Source organism: Loxodonta africana, chromosome 25, assembly GCF_030014295.1.
Source record: "Loxodonta africana isolate mLoxAfr1 chromosome 25, mLoxAfr1.hap2, whole genome shotgun sequence".
NCBI classification, from domain to species: Eukaryota; Metazoa; Chordata; class Mammalia; order Proboscidea; family Elephantidae; genus Loxodonta; species Loxodonta africana.
The window spans coordinates 65,176,362-65,194,915 of record NC_087366.1 but is presented as its reverse complement, the minus strand read 5'-3'; the positions used below and the strand labels follow the sequence as shown (position 1 = coordinate 65,194,915).

At 40.3% G+C, this 18,554-nt stretch overlaps 1 protein-coding gene across 8 annotated transcripts in view; it reads right to left on the bottom strand.

Annotated features, from left to right (window-relative positions):
* INTS7 (integrator complex subunit 7) overlaps window positions 1-18,554 on the bottom strand; it is a 97,423-nt gene that overhangs the window by 57,072 nt on the left and 21,797 nt on the right. For all 8 annotated transcript variants that reach the window (XR_010319455.1, XR_010319457.1, XR_010319456.1 and 5 more), the window contains 3 exons: window positions 16,254-16,300; window positions 10,750-10,949; window positions 9,672-9,794 (listed from right to left, as the gene is read on the bottom strand). Coding sequence is in view for 5 of the 8 variants with exons in the window: in XM_064276937.1 (XP_064133007.1) it covers window positions 9,672-9,794; window positions 10,750-10,949; window positions 16,254-16,300 (370 nt within the window). In the remaining 3 variants the exon portion in view is untranslated. The remainder of the gene's footprint in view (window positions 1-9,671; window positions 9,795-10,749; window positions 10,950-16,253; window positions 16,301-18,554) is intronic.

The following is an 18,554-nucleotide window of genomic DNA, read 5'->3' as shown; positions in this document are numbered from 1 at the left end:
ATTTGTACAGAAAAGAGAGGATACACACACATGCCTGCAGATGGACAGAGTGATTCGGGAAGGACACATAAGAAACCAGCATCAGAGAGCATCTCTGCAGAGCAGGCTTGAAGAAAAAGAGATAGGAAAAAACGTATTTCACTCACTGTGTATCCTTGAACAATGAATTTTCACATGAAAGTATTACTGTTTCGATTCAAAGAAAAACCTACTAACAACAAAAATGGCAACAGCAGTAAAAACGATCACGGATGAAACAGAAACGGACCTGAACTGTGGAGGAGGTCTCTGATAGCGGAAGGACAGACAGTCCAGGCAACAAGCCAGGCAACGAGGCCAGAATATGGGGTGATAAAGGAGGTATGTCCAAAAAGGGCGGAAGCTAAGAGAGATGGGTGGCGAACAGGTAGGATTACGTCAGATTATAAAGAGTCCTGAAAGTTGGGCAGAGGAATTCAAACTTGATGAAAATAGGAAGCCACTGGAGGCGAATACTGGCATCTAAACTGTTAGGGAAGATTACTCTGGCAATGGGACCAAAACAAAAACCAAACCCGTTGCCATCCAGTCAACTCTGACTCAAAGCAACCGTACAGGACAGAGAACTGCCCCCTTGAGTTTCCAGGGAGCAGCTGGCGGATTCCAACCACCGACCTCGTGGCAAACAGACAAGCTCCTGAGCACTGTGCCACCAGGGCTCCAGCAGACAGAATAAATTAACAAAGGAGCTGAGAGTTAAGGAGACCAAGCGAGAGCCCCTGGAAGGTGGTAACGATGGCCTAAACTAGAGTTGATGGCAGGAATGGAGAGTCAGGATGAATATCTGGGATTAATACACAAGGAAGTGAACAAGGACTCAATGATTATTACAAAATTTCAAGCCTGATGACCAGAGAATGACGATTTCACTTACGAAGACCGAGAATTTATGAAGATTGGCTGATTTTAGAGAAAGGTCAGAAAACAGGAGGCAATATAAAGTCCAAGAAGAAACACCTAGCAGGCATTTGGAATCTGAGAAGTAGTACATTTTTAACTAGAAGACTCACATTAAAATTCTGGCTCCGCCACTTACCAACTCCATGACCTGAGCCGTTTACCGAAATCTTTGAGTCTTGGCTTCTTCGTCTGCAAAATGGGGGTAAGTATTCATACAAAATTGCTGGTTTTCACATAAAACATCTTTGGAAGCATCTATATGAAATTAGACACTGGTTGCAACTGGGCAAAGGAGTTCGGTGCAGGGGGAAGGGTAGCTGGGAGAGGCTCTACCATACTGTGCATCCTTCTGCAGCTTTTGAATTTTGACGATGTTAACACATATTACAGTAAAAAATTAAATTCAAATTAGAAACAAAATCTAAGTGAAGGGAATCTGCCATCTGCAAGATTAAACAGCTATGGAAGGTCAAAACACTTTGTTACCCATATATGCTAGAATGCCAGACAGCAGTGCAAAGGACCGGACTGTTGGGAGGCTGCACACACAGAATGGCAGAGAATAAACGGAAGACGGCACAAAGGGTCGGGACTCAACTCTGGAAAAGGGGCAGTGATGAATACAGAGAAGGTACAGTTTAGAGAGCAGGCAGAAAAAGTGAGGACAGTCAGGTGCCAAAGAAGCCCAGAGAAACAGATGCAAAGAGAAGGGACAGGTTAATGAGCTCAAACATATTCAAGAGGAAAAAAGATAAAGGGAGAAAAGGCCTCTGGGTTTAACATTAAGAAGAACCAAGCCCATTGCCCTTGAGTTGATTCCAACTCACAAAGACCCTCTACTATAGGGCAGCGCAGATGTGCCCCACAGGGTTTCCAAGGAGCAGCTGGTGGATTTGAACTGCTGACCTTTTGGTCAACAACTGTGCCACCAGGGCTCCAACACTGGCGATCTTTTAAGTATCTCAGCAAAGTGACAGGAAAAAAGATCTAAATGTAAGTGTACTAAAGAGTAGGGGATAAAGAAATAAAGGCAGCAAATATGGATACTATTTTTGAAGTTCAAAAGTAAGCATTCAAAAAAATTAATTGTGATTAGGTAATACTACAGGTCCCATTTATATATTCAAATGCTTAGGCCATTTCCAATGATTTTTTATTGCCTAAACTGTTCAGCCCTGTACCTTTACAAACTTGTGCTTATGACTAATATCCCCAACCAACAGTCCCAGAGAATAAGGACTGTGTCCTGTATTTCTGTGTGTTCCAATTATATCTTACTGAGTGCTCTGTTTATTAACAGGTGTTTAGCTATTTGAGATAACCGAGAAGGCAAGTGAGCCATTTTATATAAGCTGATAATACATTAACAAGTTTCAAAAAGCAGGAAGAATTCTACCATTTTAAAAACTGAACAAGATGTTAGAAAATCTAGCGACAAAATTATTTACAATGTTATCTTCTGATTTCTTGGCATCCACCACAGTACTGGGTACCGAAAATGCCCTCAGAAAATATATACTGATTTACAGGTTCCTAAATTAGTAAGCTTAACAGAGCAAATCCCAGAGTTTCCCAGAAACGGCACACCAAACATATCTGAATAATGAAATCTGTTTCAACATTACCTATTACTAAAGTGTTCTTACCGGGACCATTTCTCACACCAACACAAGGGAAAAACTCTCTCTTCAAATGGGGCCCCCTTTCTCACTTAACCACTACTGCCTTCTTCACTCAGACAATTTGGCTGATTCTCTCTCCCTCGGGTGGCTTAACCCACGGCTCAACCGGTCTCTGTCCTGAATTGCTGCTTTCTGGGTCAATCCCTGAATAGGGGCTCCTCCTCTACCCTGGAATGGGACTGGCCACCAGGGATGTGTTCTAGAAAAGTACACTAAAAAGAAGTTTATAATCTTTAAGGTAAAGAAAAATGTTATGTTTAAAAGTATTCTGTCAGACATAACACCTCTAAATTTTGTTTCCTTTGTACTAACTGCAAAGAAAAAGATAACTAAAAAAAGTAATTCTCAGGCTTAACTTGTTCCTCCCAATACCAGGTAAAGTACAAATCAGATACTCTCAGGGGAAATAATGCCAAAAATAAAATTACAACTCTGAGAATACCCAGAAGAAAAAAATTTTCTTGTGCTTTCTAACAGGAAGGTTACATAAATCAAACATCTTCAGCTAAGACGATAACATCAGAATATTATAAACTATTAATATTGATTAACCAATTAAAATGGATATTAGCAAGGCATAAAAAAAACCAAAGGAAAACAAACACATTAAAGTAGATTTTTGCTCCTGTGAAACTATCTTTAACTACTTTAATAAGGACGTGTACCACACCTGGGCCTCGCTTTAGGCCCTTCCTTCCTTCTGGTTTTTAAAACGTTCAGAATTAAAGCGTTTAAACCGAGGGTATTTGATTCCACATGGTAGTTATAATACCAATGACCACACTAATAAAGTCAGCAATGGAATGGACACAATCTGAACCTGAAATATAAAAACTAAAAAAAAAAGTCAATTAGCAATTAAAAGATCGCTGAGAAGAAAAGAAAACCTTAGAAAAATAATGAGTGCTCTTGTAGCTGAGAGTAAGTTCAAGGTTGAAGTCAGTGCTCTATTATATTACTTCACGAAGGTTCAAAAGTCATCAGCACTCTTTTCCCTGCTGTATGTCAACATTTTCAAATATATATTTAGGCTCTGGAAACACCATTAATATTTCTCCACACCCATCTAAGTAAAACCCATAAACTAAGGTTCAGCCACGACAGGAAAAATTCTTTGTGGGAGGACAAACATTAAAAAATAATATTTTTAATTAAGTCTTAAATATTTATCTATACTGGTTTAAAGTTACTGTAATTTTCAAAGGGTTATATTATTTTCAGATACTTTTGTACCAATTACTTTGTACTAAGATAACTCTACCTCGATATGACAGTAACACCTCAAATGAGATCAAAGATGCTTAAAATGTAAACTCCAAAGGAAAATTACTACAGCCAGGAATTCTGTATTGTTATTCACATGTGAAATTAAAAAAAACACATTTTACAGACATTTAAGAATGAAGAAATCCTATTTTTCCTAGAGAAAAACAACCAAAGGCCAAGCCACAAGAAAGATAAACCGGAATAAAAAACGCGGGATAAGGGGAGACATGGTACAATGAAGAAATAAATACGGATAAGCGGTGACATCTGAGGAACTGTTAATGCTGCTGTGAAGCTCAACGCATGTGTCATAAAATGACTTATTTTAAAAAAAGTTTCATGGTGCAAAATAATAATTGGGAATTAAATTCCAGAGTATTTTAACAGGCTATTAGGAGGGAGCAATGGAGACAGTTAGCAATGAGAAAAACTTAAGCTACAACTTTCAGCATTTCAACCACTGTACTTTTGATTCTTAATGTCAACAGAGATACACAGATTCTAATATTTACACACTGAATTTAGAGGTAACATAAAAATATTATGCTTAATTAACATGTTAAAATTTTTTAAATCACTAGAGAATAAAGGAACAAAAAAAAGTCATCTGAATAACAAAGGAAAGTAATGCAACAATGGAAACAAAAAGTATTATAGACAGCGTTAAGATGAGATGGCAGAAATAATAAAAAACTTCCATTACACCAATTGTCTTGGTCGTCTAGTGTTGCTGTAACAGAAATACCACAAGTGGATGGCTTCAACAATGAGAAATTTATCCTTTCACTGTCTAGTTGGCTACAAGTCCAAACTCAGGTCGTCAGCTCCAGGGGAAGGCTTCCTTTCTCTGTGGGCTCCGGAGGAAGGTCCCTGTCATCAATCTTCTCCTGGTCTGGGAGCATGTCAGCGCACGAACCTCAGGTCCAAAGGACACGCTCTGCTCCTGGCACTGCTTTCTCAGTGGTATGAGGTCCCCATGTCTCTCTGCTCGCTTCTCTCTTTTATATCTCAAAAGAGACTAGCTTATGGCACTGCTTAATCTTGTAGACCTCATCAATGTAGCTGGCACTAATCCATCTTATTTCATCATAGTGATAGGATTTACAACACATAGGGAAGTCACATAAAATGGTGGGAAATCACACAATACTGAGACTCATGGCCCAGCTAAGTTGATAGATATTCTGGGGGGACACAATTCAATCCATGACACCAGTAAATGTAAACGGGTTACCTTATACTGTTAAAAGAGGTAAATCTATATTCTATTTATAAGTGTCATATCTAAACAGAAAGTTTGAAGACAATAAGATTGGCACAGACCTGACAGATACACGTGAAATAAATAAATGACCGGCACTATTAACATCACATAAAGAATTCGAGGCAAAAGCTTTACACAGGACAGAGAATTCTTTTATGTTGATAAAAGTACTATCTGTAGAACAAGATAGTGCTAAGATATTAATACAAGCTGGTGTGTGAATCAATGAGTACCAAAATGTCACAGATAAGGAAGAAACTCAATATAGGACATACGTTTAGCGCACTGGTTAGAGAGCTTGGCTCCTAACCAAAAGGTCAGCAGTTCGAATCCACCGGCAGCTCCTTGGAAACTCTAATGGGCAGTTCTATTCTGTCCTGTAGGGTTGTTATGAGTCAGAATCAACTCGATGGCAACAAGTTTGTTTTTTTTTTTTTTGTAAATCAAACTTTGTTCCTTATAGCAATGGAGAGACATACCATGTTCATGGATCAGAAAACTCAGTAAAGATGTCAAATCTCCCCAAAACGGTCTATAGGCATAAACACCAATCAAAATCCCAGCAGGTTATTGTGCAGAAACTGACAAATTGATTCTAAATTTTACATGGAAAGGCAAAAGACCTAGAATGCACAAGCAATTCTGAAAAAGAACAAAGTAGGAGGCGTCACACTACCTGACTCTAAGACTTAACAGAAAGCTAGAGCAATCAAGACAGTATGGTATTGACTTAAAAATAAACACATACACAAATGGAACAGAATAAAGTCCAGAAACAGACCTACACAACTGATTTTCAACAATGATGCCGAAGTAATTCAATGTAGAATGGATAATATTTTCAAAAAATGGTGCTGGAACAACTGGTTATCCAAGTGAACCTTGATTGCTACCTCTTATCACATATAAATACCAACTCAATATGGAGCACACAGAGCTACACATAAGACCTGAAATTATAAAACTTCTAGAACAGGTGAAAATCTTTGTGACCTAGGGTTAGGCACAGATGTTTTATAGAAAACACACACTACATATCATATGATTCCACTGACATAATTCCATTTATATTCCGGAAAGGCAAAACGATAGAGACAAAAATCAGACCAGTGGCTGTCAGGGAAGGTGACTGACTACAGAGGAGCCTGAGGGAACTTCTGAGGGAGAGAAAAATGACGACGGCACTGGGTTTTGGGTTACCTCAACTATGGTGGTTACACAGCTCTACACATCTGTCAAAACTCATCAAACTATATACCCAAAAGATTTCTGTAAATAAATTACACAATAAACCTGACTTTAAAAAAAAGTATTTCAAATTCATGGCCATGAGAATGCTACAATTGTTTAGAGAAAGTATCCAATCTGCACTAAGGGGAAAATCAATAGCCTTAGGTGCTTTCGTTATTAAATAATAATAAATACACCAAGCACTTGAAAAATATAATAAAAAAACCAAGTCTAAGTAAGAAAAGTGGATAAAAAACACAAATGTGCAATATTAGGAGTAAAAATAAATATTCAAATACAAAGACACTAAAAATTATAATTAGAATGAATCTAATAAATGAAGTAAATGAAAAGCAAATGATCAAAACTGATTGAAAGAAGAGGTAGAAAACCTGTTTTGATAGGGTAATAACCTAATTGGAAATGTTCTCAGAACACTATTCCTGAAAAAGTTCCAGGTTCAGATGTTTTTATGGCATTTTTTAAACTATACTATTAAGAAACAAAAAAAGTTCTGTGTTATAGTTCTTAACCATCTGTCTTGGTTATCTAGTACTGCCAAAACAGAAATACTGCAAGCGGATGTCTTTAACAAATTTCCTCACAATAAAGTAGGCTAAAAGTCCAAATTCAAGGTGTCATCTCCAGGGAAGGCTTTCTGTCTCTGTTGGCGCTGGAGGAAGGTCCTTGTCTTCCATCTTCCCATGGTCAAGGAGCCTGTCCGGTGCAGGGACCCCAGGTCCAACGGACGCGGTCTGCTCCTAGTGCTGCTTTCTTGATCGTATGAGGTCCCCAACTCTCTGCTTGCTTCTCTTTCCTTTTATCCCTTGAGAGATAAAAGGTGGTGCAGGCCACACCCCAGGGAAACTCCCTTTACCTTGGATCGGGAGGTGACCTGAGTAAGGGTGGTATTAGAATCCCACCCTAATCCTCTCAACTTAAAATTACAATCACAAAATGGAGGACAACCACACAATACTGGGAATTATGGCCTAACCAGGTTGATAGATTTCTGGGGGGACATAATTCAACCCATGACACCATCCCATAGCATTTGGAAGCCAGCAGACATTAGAACGGCACCCTCAATGCCGAGAATTCTATTCCTAGAGAAAGTGTCTTTCAAGAGTGACAGCAGAATGAAGACATTTTCAGACAAGCAATGTCGGGAGAGTTTATCAGCACAGATTTTCACTAAAGGACTTTCCAAAGGCAGAAGGAAAAGCAACCCAGATAAAAAGCCTGAGATGAAAGAAGACCAAAGAGTGTGGTAGATTCAAATGAACAGTGACTTTATAAAATACAACGAAATCATATAATGCATTTTTATGCAAATAATGTGCTATGCTCATTTTGCTTTTGTTTACAGCAACATATAAAAAAAAAATTGGCATAGTGACACTTATGAAAATACCTAGCAGAGGGAGGCAGTGGTTGGCAAACAAAGGTTGATGGAGTGTATTTATTATGTGTGGAAAAATACATTAATAAGAAAAGAGAATTAAAATACATAACAATAACATAAAAGTTTACAGGGATGTAAATGGAGTTAAAGTGTGTTCTAAGATCTCTGTAGAAGTATTAATTTTAGGCTTTAATGTATAATAAATAGGAGCCCTAGTAGTGCAGTGGTTAAGAACTTGGCTGCTAACCAAAAGATGAGCAGCTCAAATCCACCAGCTGCTCCTTGGAAACCCTATGGCACTGTTCTACCCTGTCCTATAAGGTCACTATGAGTCAGAATCAACTCGACAGCAATGGTTTTTTTTTTTTTTTTTGGTTTATATAATAAGTCACAACAAATGTAAACGAATCAAATGCTCCATTTTAAAATGACAAAGATGACCAGGCTGATTAAAATAATCCAATCAAATGCTGTTTACAAGAAATACTTGAAATAAAGAAAGTAAAAAAATAGTAAATGATCCAACATGTAAACACAGCCAGAAGAAAGCTAAAGTAGCTATATTTAATATCAGACAAAACATTCTAAGGCAAAAAATACATTGTTGTTGTGTGCCATCGAGTTGATACATTAAAAAGACCTAAATAAATTAAAAGATAAAATACATCCATGCAGTGGAAGTCTTAACATTGTAAAGATAGCAATTTTTTTTACAAATTCATCTTTATATTTAGTGTAATCTCAACTGAATAACAACAGGTTTTGGTTGTTGTTGTTTTGGGAGAACTTGACCAGGTGACCCTAAAATTTATGTAAAATAGCCAAGGACCAATGAAGAATGAGCATACTAAGTCTCTCTGAGCCATAATGTGATCATCTACTAACTGCAGATACTAATAACTGACCTAATATCTTGGGATACTTGTGGCTATCAAATCATAACATATGGAAATGTGCTAGAAAACTGCAAACAAATGCAGCAGCTTAGTTTTCATCACGTGGAACTTGAGGGTTTTATGAAAAACCCACTGCTGTTGAGCTGATTCTGACTCGTAGCGACCCCACAGGGATTCCAAGGCTACAGATCTCTAAGGAAGCAGACTGCCACATCTTTCTCCCACGGAGGGGCTGGTGGTTTCGAACTGCTGACCTTTTGGTTAGCAGTCGATCATTTTAACCACTGCACTACCAGGGCCTCTTTATGTTAGGCTAGAGCCATGATAATGCCAAAAGATAAAGATATAACCCATGAAAATTAAAGGTCTAAGTCTAACAAACTTCCATTTTACTTTAAAGAGCATTATTTAGAAAATGTTGTATCTGTTATCAGTAAGGGGTAAACAACGAGTTTCATTTTGAGAGAAAAAAACAATAATGTTAATTTAACCTAAGAAATATGGATGTCACGTTAAAAGTCTAGAGAATGAGATGTCTGCTCTTGTACTTACAAAAGAGAACTTAATGTCTTCTGCTCTCCATGAAAAGGAGAAACACACTTTGCCAAGTTCCCATCCAGCATCTTCTCCATAATTAATCATAGTCAGCACCTAAATTGTTCTCCCTAAACTGACTAAAGGAGGCAGGAATAAAATGATACAGCTTAACTGGGCTTCTCAATTAGCCTCAGTACACTTATCGGAAAATGAACAAGAAACTGAAAGGCAAGTCTAATTCACCAAAGCAAACACTGAAGGACAGGAGTTTTATATATTAAGTCTAACACTTATAAAATAACTTCTACAAATAAGAAAGATGCCCTTACACGTTTTTCATATTCAAGCATTCAGATGATGATAAAGATGACATAAAATGTAAAGCAAAAGGATTTACTAAAACGTTACATTATTCTTGCATATAAAATATTAATATTCAAAGGTCAACATACCTGAATATTTTCCCTGCTCCAGGTATGTGGTGTTTTATTGGCAAGTAACTTCAGATCTTGAATAGCAAGTCTCTTTACTGCTCTCCTGGGGTCATTCTTCAAGTACTGCAACAGGAGCTGAATCTATAAAGGAAGTAAGTCACGCCATGGGCACTGCTGTCAAAGTGAAACTTCTCGATTTAACTCAGGGCTGGTTTTAAATCACAGCCCTGATACTTACTAGCTACATGCCCATGAGAGCATGTTTGGGCTTTGCTATAGTCATGTAGTACTGCTCTAACAGAAATACCACAAGTGGATAGCTTTAACAAAGAAATTTCTTCACAGTAAAGTAGGCTAGAAGTCCAAATTCAAGGCATCAGCTCCAGGGGAAGGCTTTCTCTCTGTCAGCCTTCTCACCAATATTCCCCCAGGCTATGAGCTTCTCTGCACAGGGACCCCAGGTCTAAAGGACACACTCTGCTCCCAGGGCTGCTTTCTTGGTGGTATGAGGTCCTGCTCTCTGCTCCCTTCCCTTTCTTTTTTATTTCTTGAGAGATAAAAGGTGGTGCAGGTCACACTCCAGGCAAACTCCCTTTACATTGGATCAGGGATGTGACCTGGGTGAGGGTGTTACAGTCCCACCCTAACCCTCTTTGACATAAAATTGTAATCACAAAGTGGAGGACAACCACACAATACTGGGAATCAGGGTCTAACCAAGCTGACACATATTTTTGGGAGACACAATTCAGGCCATGACAGGCCTCTTTCTCTTCTTGTGTAAAGTAAGATACTATCATCTAACTTGTCAAGTTCCAGCACAGATCTTGGCATTTAACAATTAATTCTTCCCTCTCTTCTTTACTGCCAACTCCACACCCTGCCATATACCTCCACCCTGTTTTCTTCAAGGGCTCCCAAGAATGAGAACTGTGAGTACAGAAAAGCAAAAAGCAAGCAAAAGGACATTAAACTGATCTTTATCAAAGAAAGGGAGCTTAATGCTATCAAAACTTAAGTTACTTATCTTTTATCATATATTTAATATGTAAGGTTATTAAAGAAAAGGCAATTTAAAGAAGAAAACTGAAATTACCTGCTTCGGCGTATCAACCAAAGACGACGCTGCAAGCAGAGTGAAAGTGTGCAGAGAAACGATCACCATCCTGGTGGAAGGATAGGAGGTGACCAGCTGCTGCAGAAGCTGGCGAGCACTGGAAGCCAGGATGGCATCATGGTGCATGTGCTGCAGGATGGGGGTCAGCTTCAGCTTCAGGTCCACAGGTGTGGCTAAACCTGGACGCAACAAGGAACACATAGAGTTCAAGTCCCCAGGTGTGGCTAAGCCTGGACGCGACAATGAACGCGTAGAGTTCAAGTCCCCAGGTGTGGCTAAGCCTGGACACGACAAGGAACACGTACAGAGTGCCTATCTGCACCCTCGATGACACTCAGATCTAAAAGGTCCATTAAAAACACATTGCATACTAATATTATGTTCATAACATTAAACGTAACTGTACCAGGAGCCCTGGTGGCACAGTGGTTAAGAGCTCTGCTGTTTACCAAAAAGTCAGCGGTTGAATCCACCACCGGTCCTTGGAAACCCTACGGGGCAGTTCTACCCTGTCCTATAAGGCAGCTAAGAGTCAGAATTGACTCAATGGCAACAGGTATGGCTTTTTTTTTTTTTTGTACCAGAGCTAGTCAATACGAGGAACAGTTTCTCCAAAAAATATTTAACGTTAATTTTTCAGCGATTATAGAAATATATGCTAGGAGAAAGTGCCTCTGAAAGGCACAGTACAAAGCAAAGTCTTATTATACTCACTGCCTATTTCTTGTTACAGCATAAGAAAAAGATATACACAAGAGTTGTGGTTACACACACACACTCAGTGGCTACACTTTGATTATATTTAAAATTTTAATTATTTCCTTCAATACTGAATCAAAAGCAGGATGTGAACAGACTGTGTGGAACGGTTTTTAAGTTCTATGAACTTTATTTGTGCAGGATGCCTTTCTTTATCACATATACAGCTGGAACTCCATGAGGAGTTAACGCTATCTTTTCTAGTCAACACCACAGCTAAACAAAAATTCTTCTCTTTTATAGCACAGCTTTGCTGTGACACAAAACAAAATTTCTCAATCATAATGGACTATATATTATGCCCAAAATGAATTAATGTTCTGCAAATCATTGGCTTCTTCACTGTGAAGTAACTGTCAGCATGGACATATAACAGTGTTTCCATATCCCAGACCAGGGTCATTTCACACAGAAATTTTGCCAGTGCTATGCTGTTTTCTTTCTGAACACAATTTCTGTTGTTAACTTTATGATATAAAAACTGTCTTGACAACAGTTTGATTTCTACCTGCTTTTATAAAACAAAAACCTGCTGCCAGAGTCAGTTCTGACTATCAACCTTAGAGTACAAAGCAGGACTGCTCCATAGGGTTTCTTTTATGATGTTTTTCTGTTATGGGTTTTTTTTTTTTTTTTTTAAAGCCTTGTGGGGAGTATTTAATGTGAAGCTTGATGAACATGACATCAGGCAGGCAACATGGCAGGGTGGCAGGAGAGGTGCAAAAGCTCAGAGTGGCGTGTCTAAGTCTCTAAATAAGGACAAGGGCACACAAAAAGGCTTGGAGTTGAGCGAGAACTGAAAGATGTTTGGTATGCCTGGAGGAGAGTCAGAAAGAGAGAGTGGCAAGAGCTGAACTTAGAGGGACAGGTAGAGCCACACGGAGAGGTCCTGGTAAGAAACCTGGACCTCAGTGTGAGGACAACAAAAAGCCAGCAAAATGTTTTAATCAGAGAAGCAAATACAAACAGTGCTCAAGGCACGGACTACGGGCGGGAACCTGGGGGCAGGAAGAGCAGCAAGTAGGGTGCTGAGGTAGAGAGGACAGCCTGAATCAGATGCACTGAAGAGGCACCGGAAAGGTGGACAGTGCTCGGTGACTGGTCACAGGAAATACCCTCTACAGCCACAAAACATATTTGAGGGCACATTTACTTCCAGAAACAGGGAACAGTATTATGGAACCAAATCTGGTCAATAAAATGGGCATTAATTTGGTAATGTTGTTGTCAGGTGCCGTCGAGTCGGCTCCGACCCATAGCGACCCTGTGCACAACATGGGTAGTGGTACTTCTCCACCAAGTGGATTGCGACATACAGCTCTGAAGGCAACTGCAAAGGAAGCACGCCACGTTCCACACAATTCCTCCACCATTCTAGCTTCTCCACAAATGCCTGAACACCACCGAGGTGCCACCACTGTCTTGGGTACTTAATGACATGGTGAACATGACAACTCTCTTAATGGGGCTTATATTTTTTGGGGGGGGGAGAGAGACAATAAACTGACAAATCATAAGAATGTAAGACAGCAATCAGTGTTACACAGACAATTAAAGTCGGGTAATGTGACACATGAGACGGCTGTTGCTTTTTAACTGGGCAATTAGATTCCTGAGGGGCACAAACAGTTACACACTCAACTACTAAACAAAAGGTTAGCAGTTTGAACCCACCCAGAAGCACCTCGGAAGACAGGCCTGGCAATCTACTTCTGAAAGGTCACAGCCTTGAAAGCCCTATGAAGCCGTTCTACTCTGCATACACAGGGTCGCCATGAGTCGGAACCAGCTGAATGGCAACTAACAACAACAACAAAGGGTGATTACACTAGATAAAGTGTAGCAAAAGGCCCAAGCGGTGACATTTAAGATGAAATCTGAAGATCAGAAGGAGCTAACCACAGGTGCTCACGGCAAAGAGCACTCCAGTGCAAAGGCTTTGAAATGGCGAAGAGGCCTGTGGCTGGTTTAAACAGGGAGTGGCAAGAGACAGAGCAGAGAGACAAAGTCAAGGATGGATAACATGTAAGGTTTTCTAAGTGCAGGTAGTAAGTTCAGGTTTTATATTAAATGCAAATGAAGCCAGTGGATAGTTTTAAACAAGGGAATGCTGTGATCTGATTTGTCCTTTTAAAAGATTAGCTGCTATGTGAAGAATGGATGGTTAGAGGAGCAAGAAGTTGAAGAAAAAGACTAACGAGGAGGCTAGTACAGTAATCCATGCAAGAGATGACAACAACCTGAACTACGGGGGTGCTGAGATGGAGACAGGTCACAGGGTAGGATGTACGTCGGATCTGCTTATGGACTAGATGTGGCCGGCAGAAGGAAAGACACTCAATATAGTGTCCAGATATGCAGCCTGAATAACTGGGTGGGTAATGGTGTCAGTTACTGAGCTGCAGAAGACGGAGGAAGCAGCAGCTGGCGCTGTTTGGGCCATACTAAATCTGAGATGCCTACGAGATACACACATGGAGAAGCCGAACGGGCAGCTGCACAAGTGCTTCCAGAGTTGTGAGGAGAGGATAACGCTAGAGACGTGGCAGTAGTGGTGGAATATGGAACTGTTTTCCAAGTATTATGCCAATACTAAGTCTCCAAACACAACAGGATTTTCACTGCTCACTGCCGCTTAGGAACCCTTAGAGGTTTCCTCAGACAACCTCTCTCCCATTCTCCAAATGGCTATTCCAAACCTCTACTCTCCTGGACCTCAACAGAAGAACCTGGCTTCTCCCTCCTCAGACATTTCCCTGCACCTGGGGGTCTCCTGAGTCCACAGGGACTGCTGTACAGGTTCCTCTCTTCTCCTGACTCCACAGACATTTCCCTGCACCTGGGGGTCTCCTGAGTCCACAGGGACTGCTGTACAGGTTCCTCTCTTCTCCCGACTCCACAGACATTTCCCTGGACCTGGGTCTCCTGAGTCCACAGGGACTGCTGTACAAGTTCCTCTCTTCTCCTGACTCCACAGACATTTCCCTGGACCTGGGTCTCCTGAGTCTACAGGGACTGCTGTACAGGTTCCTCTCTTCTCCCAACTCCTTCCCTGCAGTATTTAACATGCTGTACTCTTGCTCTTCCTCTACGCAAAGCCAAACTTCTTTAGAGACTCCTCAACTACTGAAAATCTGACCTCCACCCCTATCAACTCACTGAAAATATTCTCACCAAAATCAATGACCACCTTTTTGAAAAAATCTGTAACTCTTTTCAAAACTGACAGGCAGTACTGTTATTAGTATGGCTTCTACAGCCACAATGGGTTTGAACTTACTAGCTATGTGGCCTTGGGCAAGTTACTTTCTGAGCCTCTGCTTCACCCTCCAGGGGTGGTAAGAGCTCACACCAGGCTCAGAGACAGCACCTTCTCCTGTAGTTCACCCTGCCCTCAGCTTTGTAAACGGCCCCTTGTTGACCTTCTGTGAATTATCCCAATTTGAGTGTGTCATCTCTTTCCTGCTGAGACCTTGTCTGATAGAGCAAGCAGTCAATAAAACCTGCTCCGTGAGTGCATGATGCTTTCTTCCAATTTCACAAAGACAACCCCTTCTGCAGGAAAGCTCTTGTTTGGTAGTAGGCAGAAAAGAAGACCACAAAAGGATAAAGGGAAACAGGACAAAAGCTCAAATGCTGTATCTTGGCCTTTAATTAATTTTTATCAGTCACGCAAAGTAAGCAAGGTCTCTTCAACGTTAAAAGGAACACAATTAAAATACAACTGCCCTAAGAAAGTCATGGCCCAAACAGGCAATACACCATAGTGGTTAAAAGGATGGACCTCAAAGCCAAACTGCCATGTAGTAGCTGTGTGACCTTGGACAAATTACTAAGCTTTACTGCAGCTCCATTTCCTTTTCTGTAAAATGGTGATGATATTAGCTACACAAGGCCGCCAAGTTGCACCATTCAAAGAGGTGTAATTCATAAAAACACAACAGAAGTTCTGTTCTCTAAAGCTGTGCAATGCGCAGCCCCAAAGCTCCTCTTATGAGTGTTATGAGGATAAATGGCGTTAACATATGTGAAGCACAGTATGGAAGACAGGCTTGAAAAGCTAGGGCTTTGCAGGCTACGGGAAGGAATTTGGTTATGATTCTAGTTGTGACTGGAAGCCACTGGAGGGATATTTACAGAGTGAAGAGTCCCCAAGCTCCTGGCAACACTGCCTCCCCAACCAGAATGCTCTTCCCTGGATCTCTAAATGGCTTACTCTCTTCCCTCCTTCATGTGTCATTCAACAACATCTCTAAAACAGGAAAGTCTCCCTCCACACTGTCTGCTCTTAGCTCTCCTTCTCCCTCTGACCTGTTCTCCGCAGCACCTGAAATACCATATTTTTAATTTTATTGCCCTCCCCCCATTCACTAGAATGCAAGTTACACGAGGGCAAGGACTTTGTTTTGTTCACCACTGCATCCTAGGACAGTCATGGCACATTAAAAAAAAATGTTGCCATGGAGTCAATTCCAACCCACGACGACCCTACGTGTGTGTTAGGACAGAACTATGCTCCACAGGGCTTTCAACAGCTGAATTTCCAAAAGCAGGTCACTGGGCCTTTCCTCCCCTGCAGAGATGATGCTTCAATGTTTATTCAAATTATTATCATTTGAATGAACGAATAGTACCTAGCACACAGTAAGTACTTAATAAATACTAGGAACTATTAACATAAATCCCACAAAGTCACTTCATAATTCTGAACGAAGCATACATACCTTGAATCATTTCACTGATTTTGTTACAGATTCCTACGGCAAAATCCCTTCGGAAAGAGAGAAAAGCAAACACTTTAATACCAAAACAACAAAATTTACTGCAGTTTTCCAAGGACCTGAAAAAGAAATAAGAATACAACTGGTGAACTACAGAACAGGGAAACGCAATACTCCAAACCCTAACTGCTATTCCAGAGTTCAGGCATTTGGGGCAAAGAGGGGGAAGAAACACAACTGAAACAAAAATTCCACTACTAAGGGGCTATGCCAGCAGTGTTCTCACATGGTACGCAAGGAAAGATGCCCTGATTTGTCTGCATCACTTAGTGACATTTTCTGAAAGATTAATAATTACCGCCTTCGCTTACGCTGTTTTACGATATAGTGTCAATTAAGAAAGGAACAAAAACAAATTTCTAACATTTTGCATTTTAGAAAAAGTAGGTATGAAGTAGCAGAAATGCAGTACGAAATATGATAGAATCTTACTAAAAGCTGAACTACTTAAATTAGCCATGATTGGTTGGTTTTTTACTTTCTTGTAGTAAAATACATAAACATAAAATCTGCCATTTTATCCATTTTTAAGTGTTCGATTCAGTGACAGAATTTCTTTTGTCCAATATCTTTTTAATTCTTAACAGCAACATTTACATATGGTGAAACTAAGAACAGTACTCTAACTTTCCAGTTTCTCCAAAAAAACCCTACCTAACAACCCAGCATATACTCCTGCGTTCTGACAACTGGCTGGTGCCTTTCGGAAGCCGTACGTGTTCTCCAGGTCACCATGGTGGCCGATGGAGGACGCTCCTGGTACTCACAATGCTCTTCTGCCCCTAAAGGCATATGTGGCTCTGCAACTCCCGCTCTAGTTCCTTAAAAATACAAAATCTTACCTTTTTAGAGCAACTTAGAAGTGGTTGTGGCAGTAGACATGGTATAAAAGAATTAAATAAATTCTCAAAGTCTTATTTGGCCATTTATTCTGATTTTCTTTTTTCTTTTTTTTTAAGATCCCAAATTGAAAAACAGAGAATGTTAAGACAAAAATCTATCAGTATCAGCTGAGATATTTAATCTCAATTCAGGTCCTTATTTCTGAGGGAGAAGGTAAATACTGCTCTGAAAAAGTCATTAATCTCACACTCTGATAGATCTTTCAGGCTTTCCTATTGGGCTAATCTGGTATCTCTAATATCATAAATTACAACTGTTATCAGATTGAAGCCTCTACATAAATTAATAATGTAGATGTCTACTGGTCATCAAGGAGCCCTGGTGGCACAGTGGTTAAAGTGGCCAACTGCTAACTTAAAAGGTTGGTGGTTTAAAACCACCAGTGGCTCCATGGAAGAAAGATGTGGCAGTCTGCTTCCATAGAGATTTATGGCCTTGAAAACCCTACGGGGTCACTATGAGTTGGAATCGACTTGAGGACATTGGGTGGGTACTGGTCATCAAAGGAGCGAGCCCTGGCGTCACAGTGGTTAAGCACTTGGTTGCTAACCAGAAGGTCGGCAGACTGAACCCACCAGCCGCTCCACAGGAGAAAGACGTGGCAGCCTGCTTCTGTAAAGATTTACAATCTTGGAAACCCTATGGGGCAGTTCTACTCTGTCCTACAGGGCCGCCATGAGTCAGAATTAACTTGATGGCAATGGGTTTAGTTTAAATTGGCCATCGTTTCCATAAGTGAAGAACCTTGTTGTTTCTGTGTTACCTGGTCTTAATCATTTTCCAAGACAGATAAATAATCCCACAAATAAAATTAGCTTCTGATAATAACATGTTGTTGTCGTTATGCTGTTAGGTGGCCTTGAGTCGGTTCTGATTCATAGTGACCCTATGGTCCTGCACTATCCTTACAATTGTTCCTATGCTTGAAACCACTGTTGCAGCCACTGTGTCAACTCACATTGAGGGTCCTTCTCTTTTTCTCAGACCCTCTATTTTACCAAGCATGATATCCTGCTCCTGAGACTGGTCCCTCCTGATAACATGCCCAAAGTAAGTGAGACAAAGTCTTGCCATCCTCGATACTACGAAGCATCTGGCTGTACTTTTTCCAAGACAGATTTGTTCATTCTTCTAGCAATACTCTTTGCTAACACCATAATTCAAAGGCATCGATTCTTCTTTGGTCTTCCTTATTCACTGTCCAGCTTTCACATGTGTATGAGATGACCGAAAATACCCTGGCTTGGGTCAGGTGCACCTTAGTTCTCAAAGTGGCATTTTTGCTTTTCAACAGTTTAAATAGGTCTTTTGCAGCAGATTTGTTCAATGCAATATGTCATC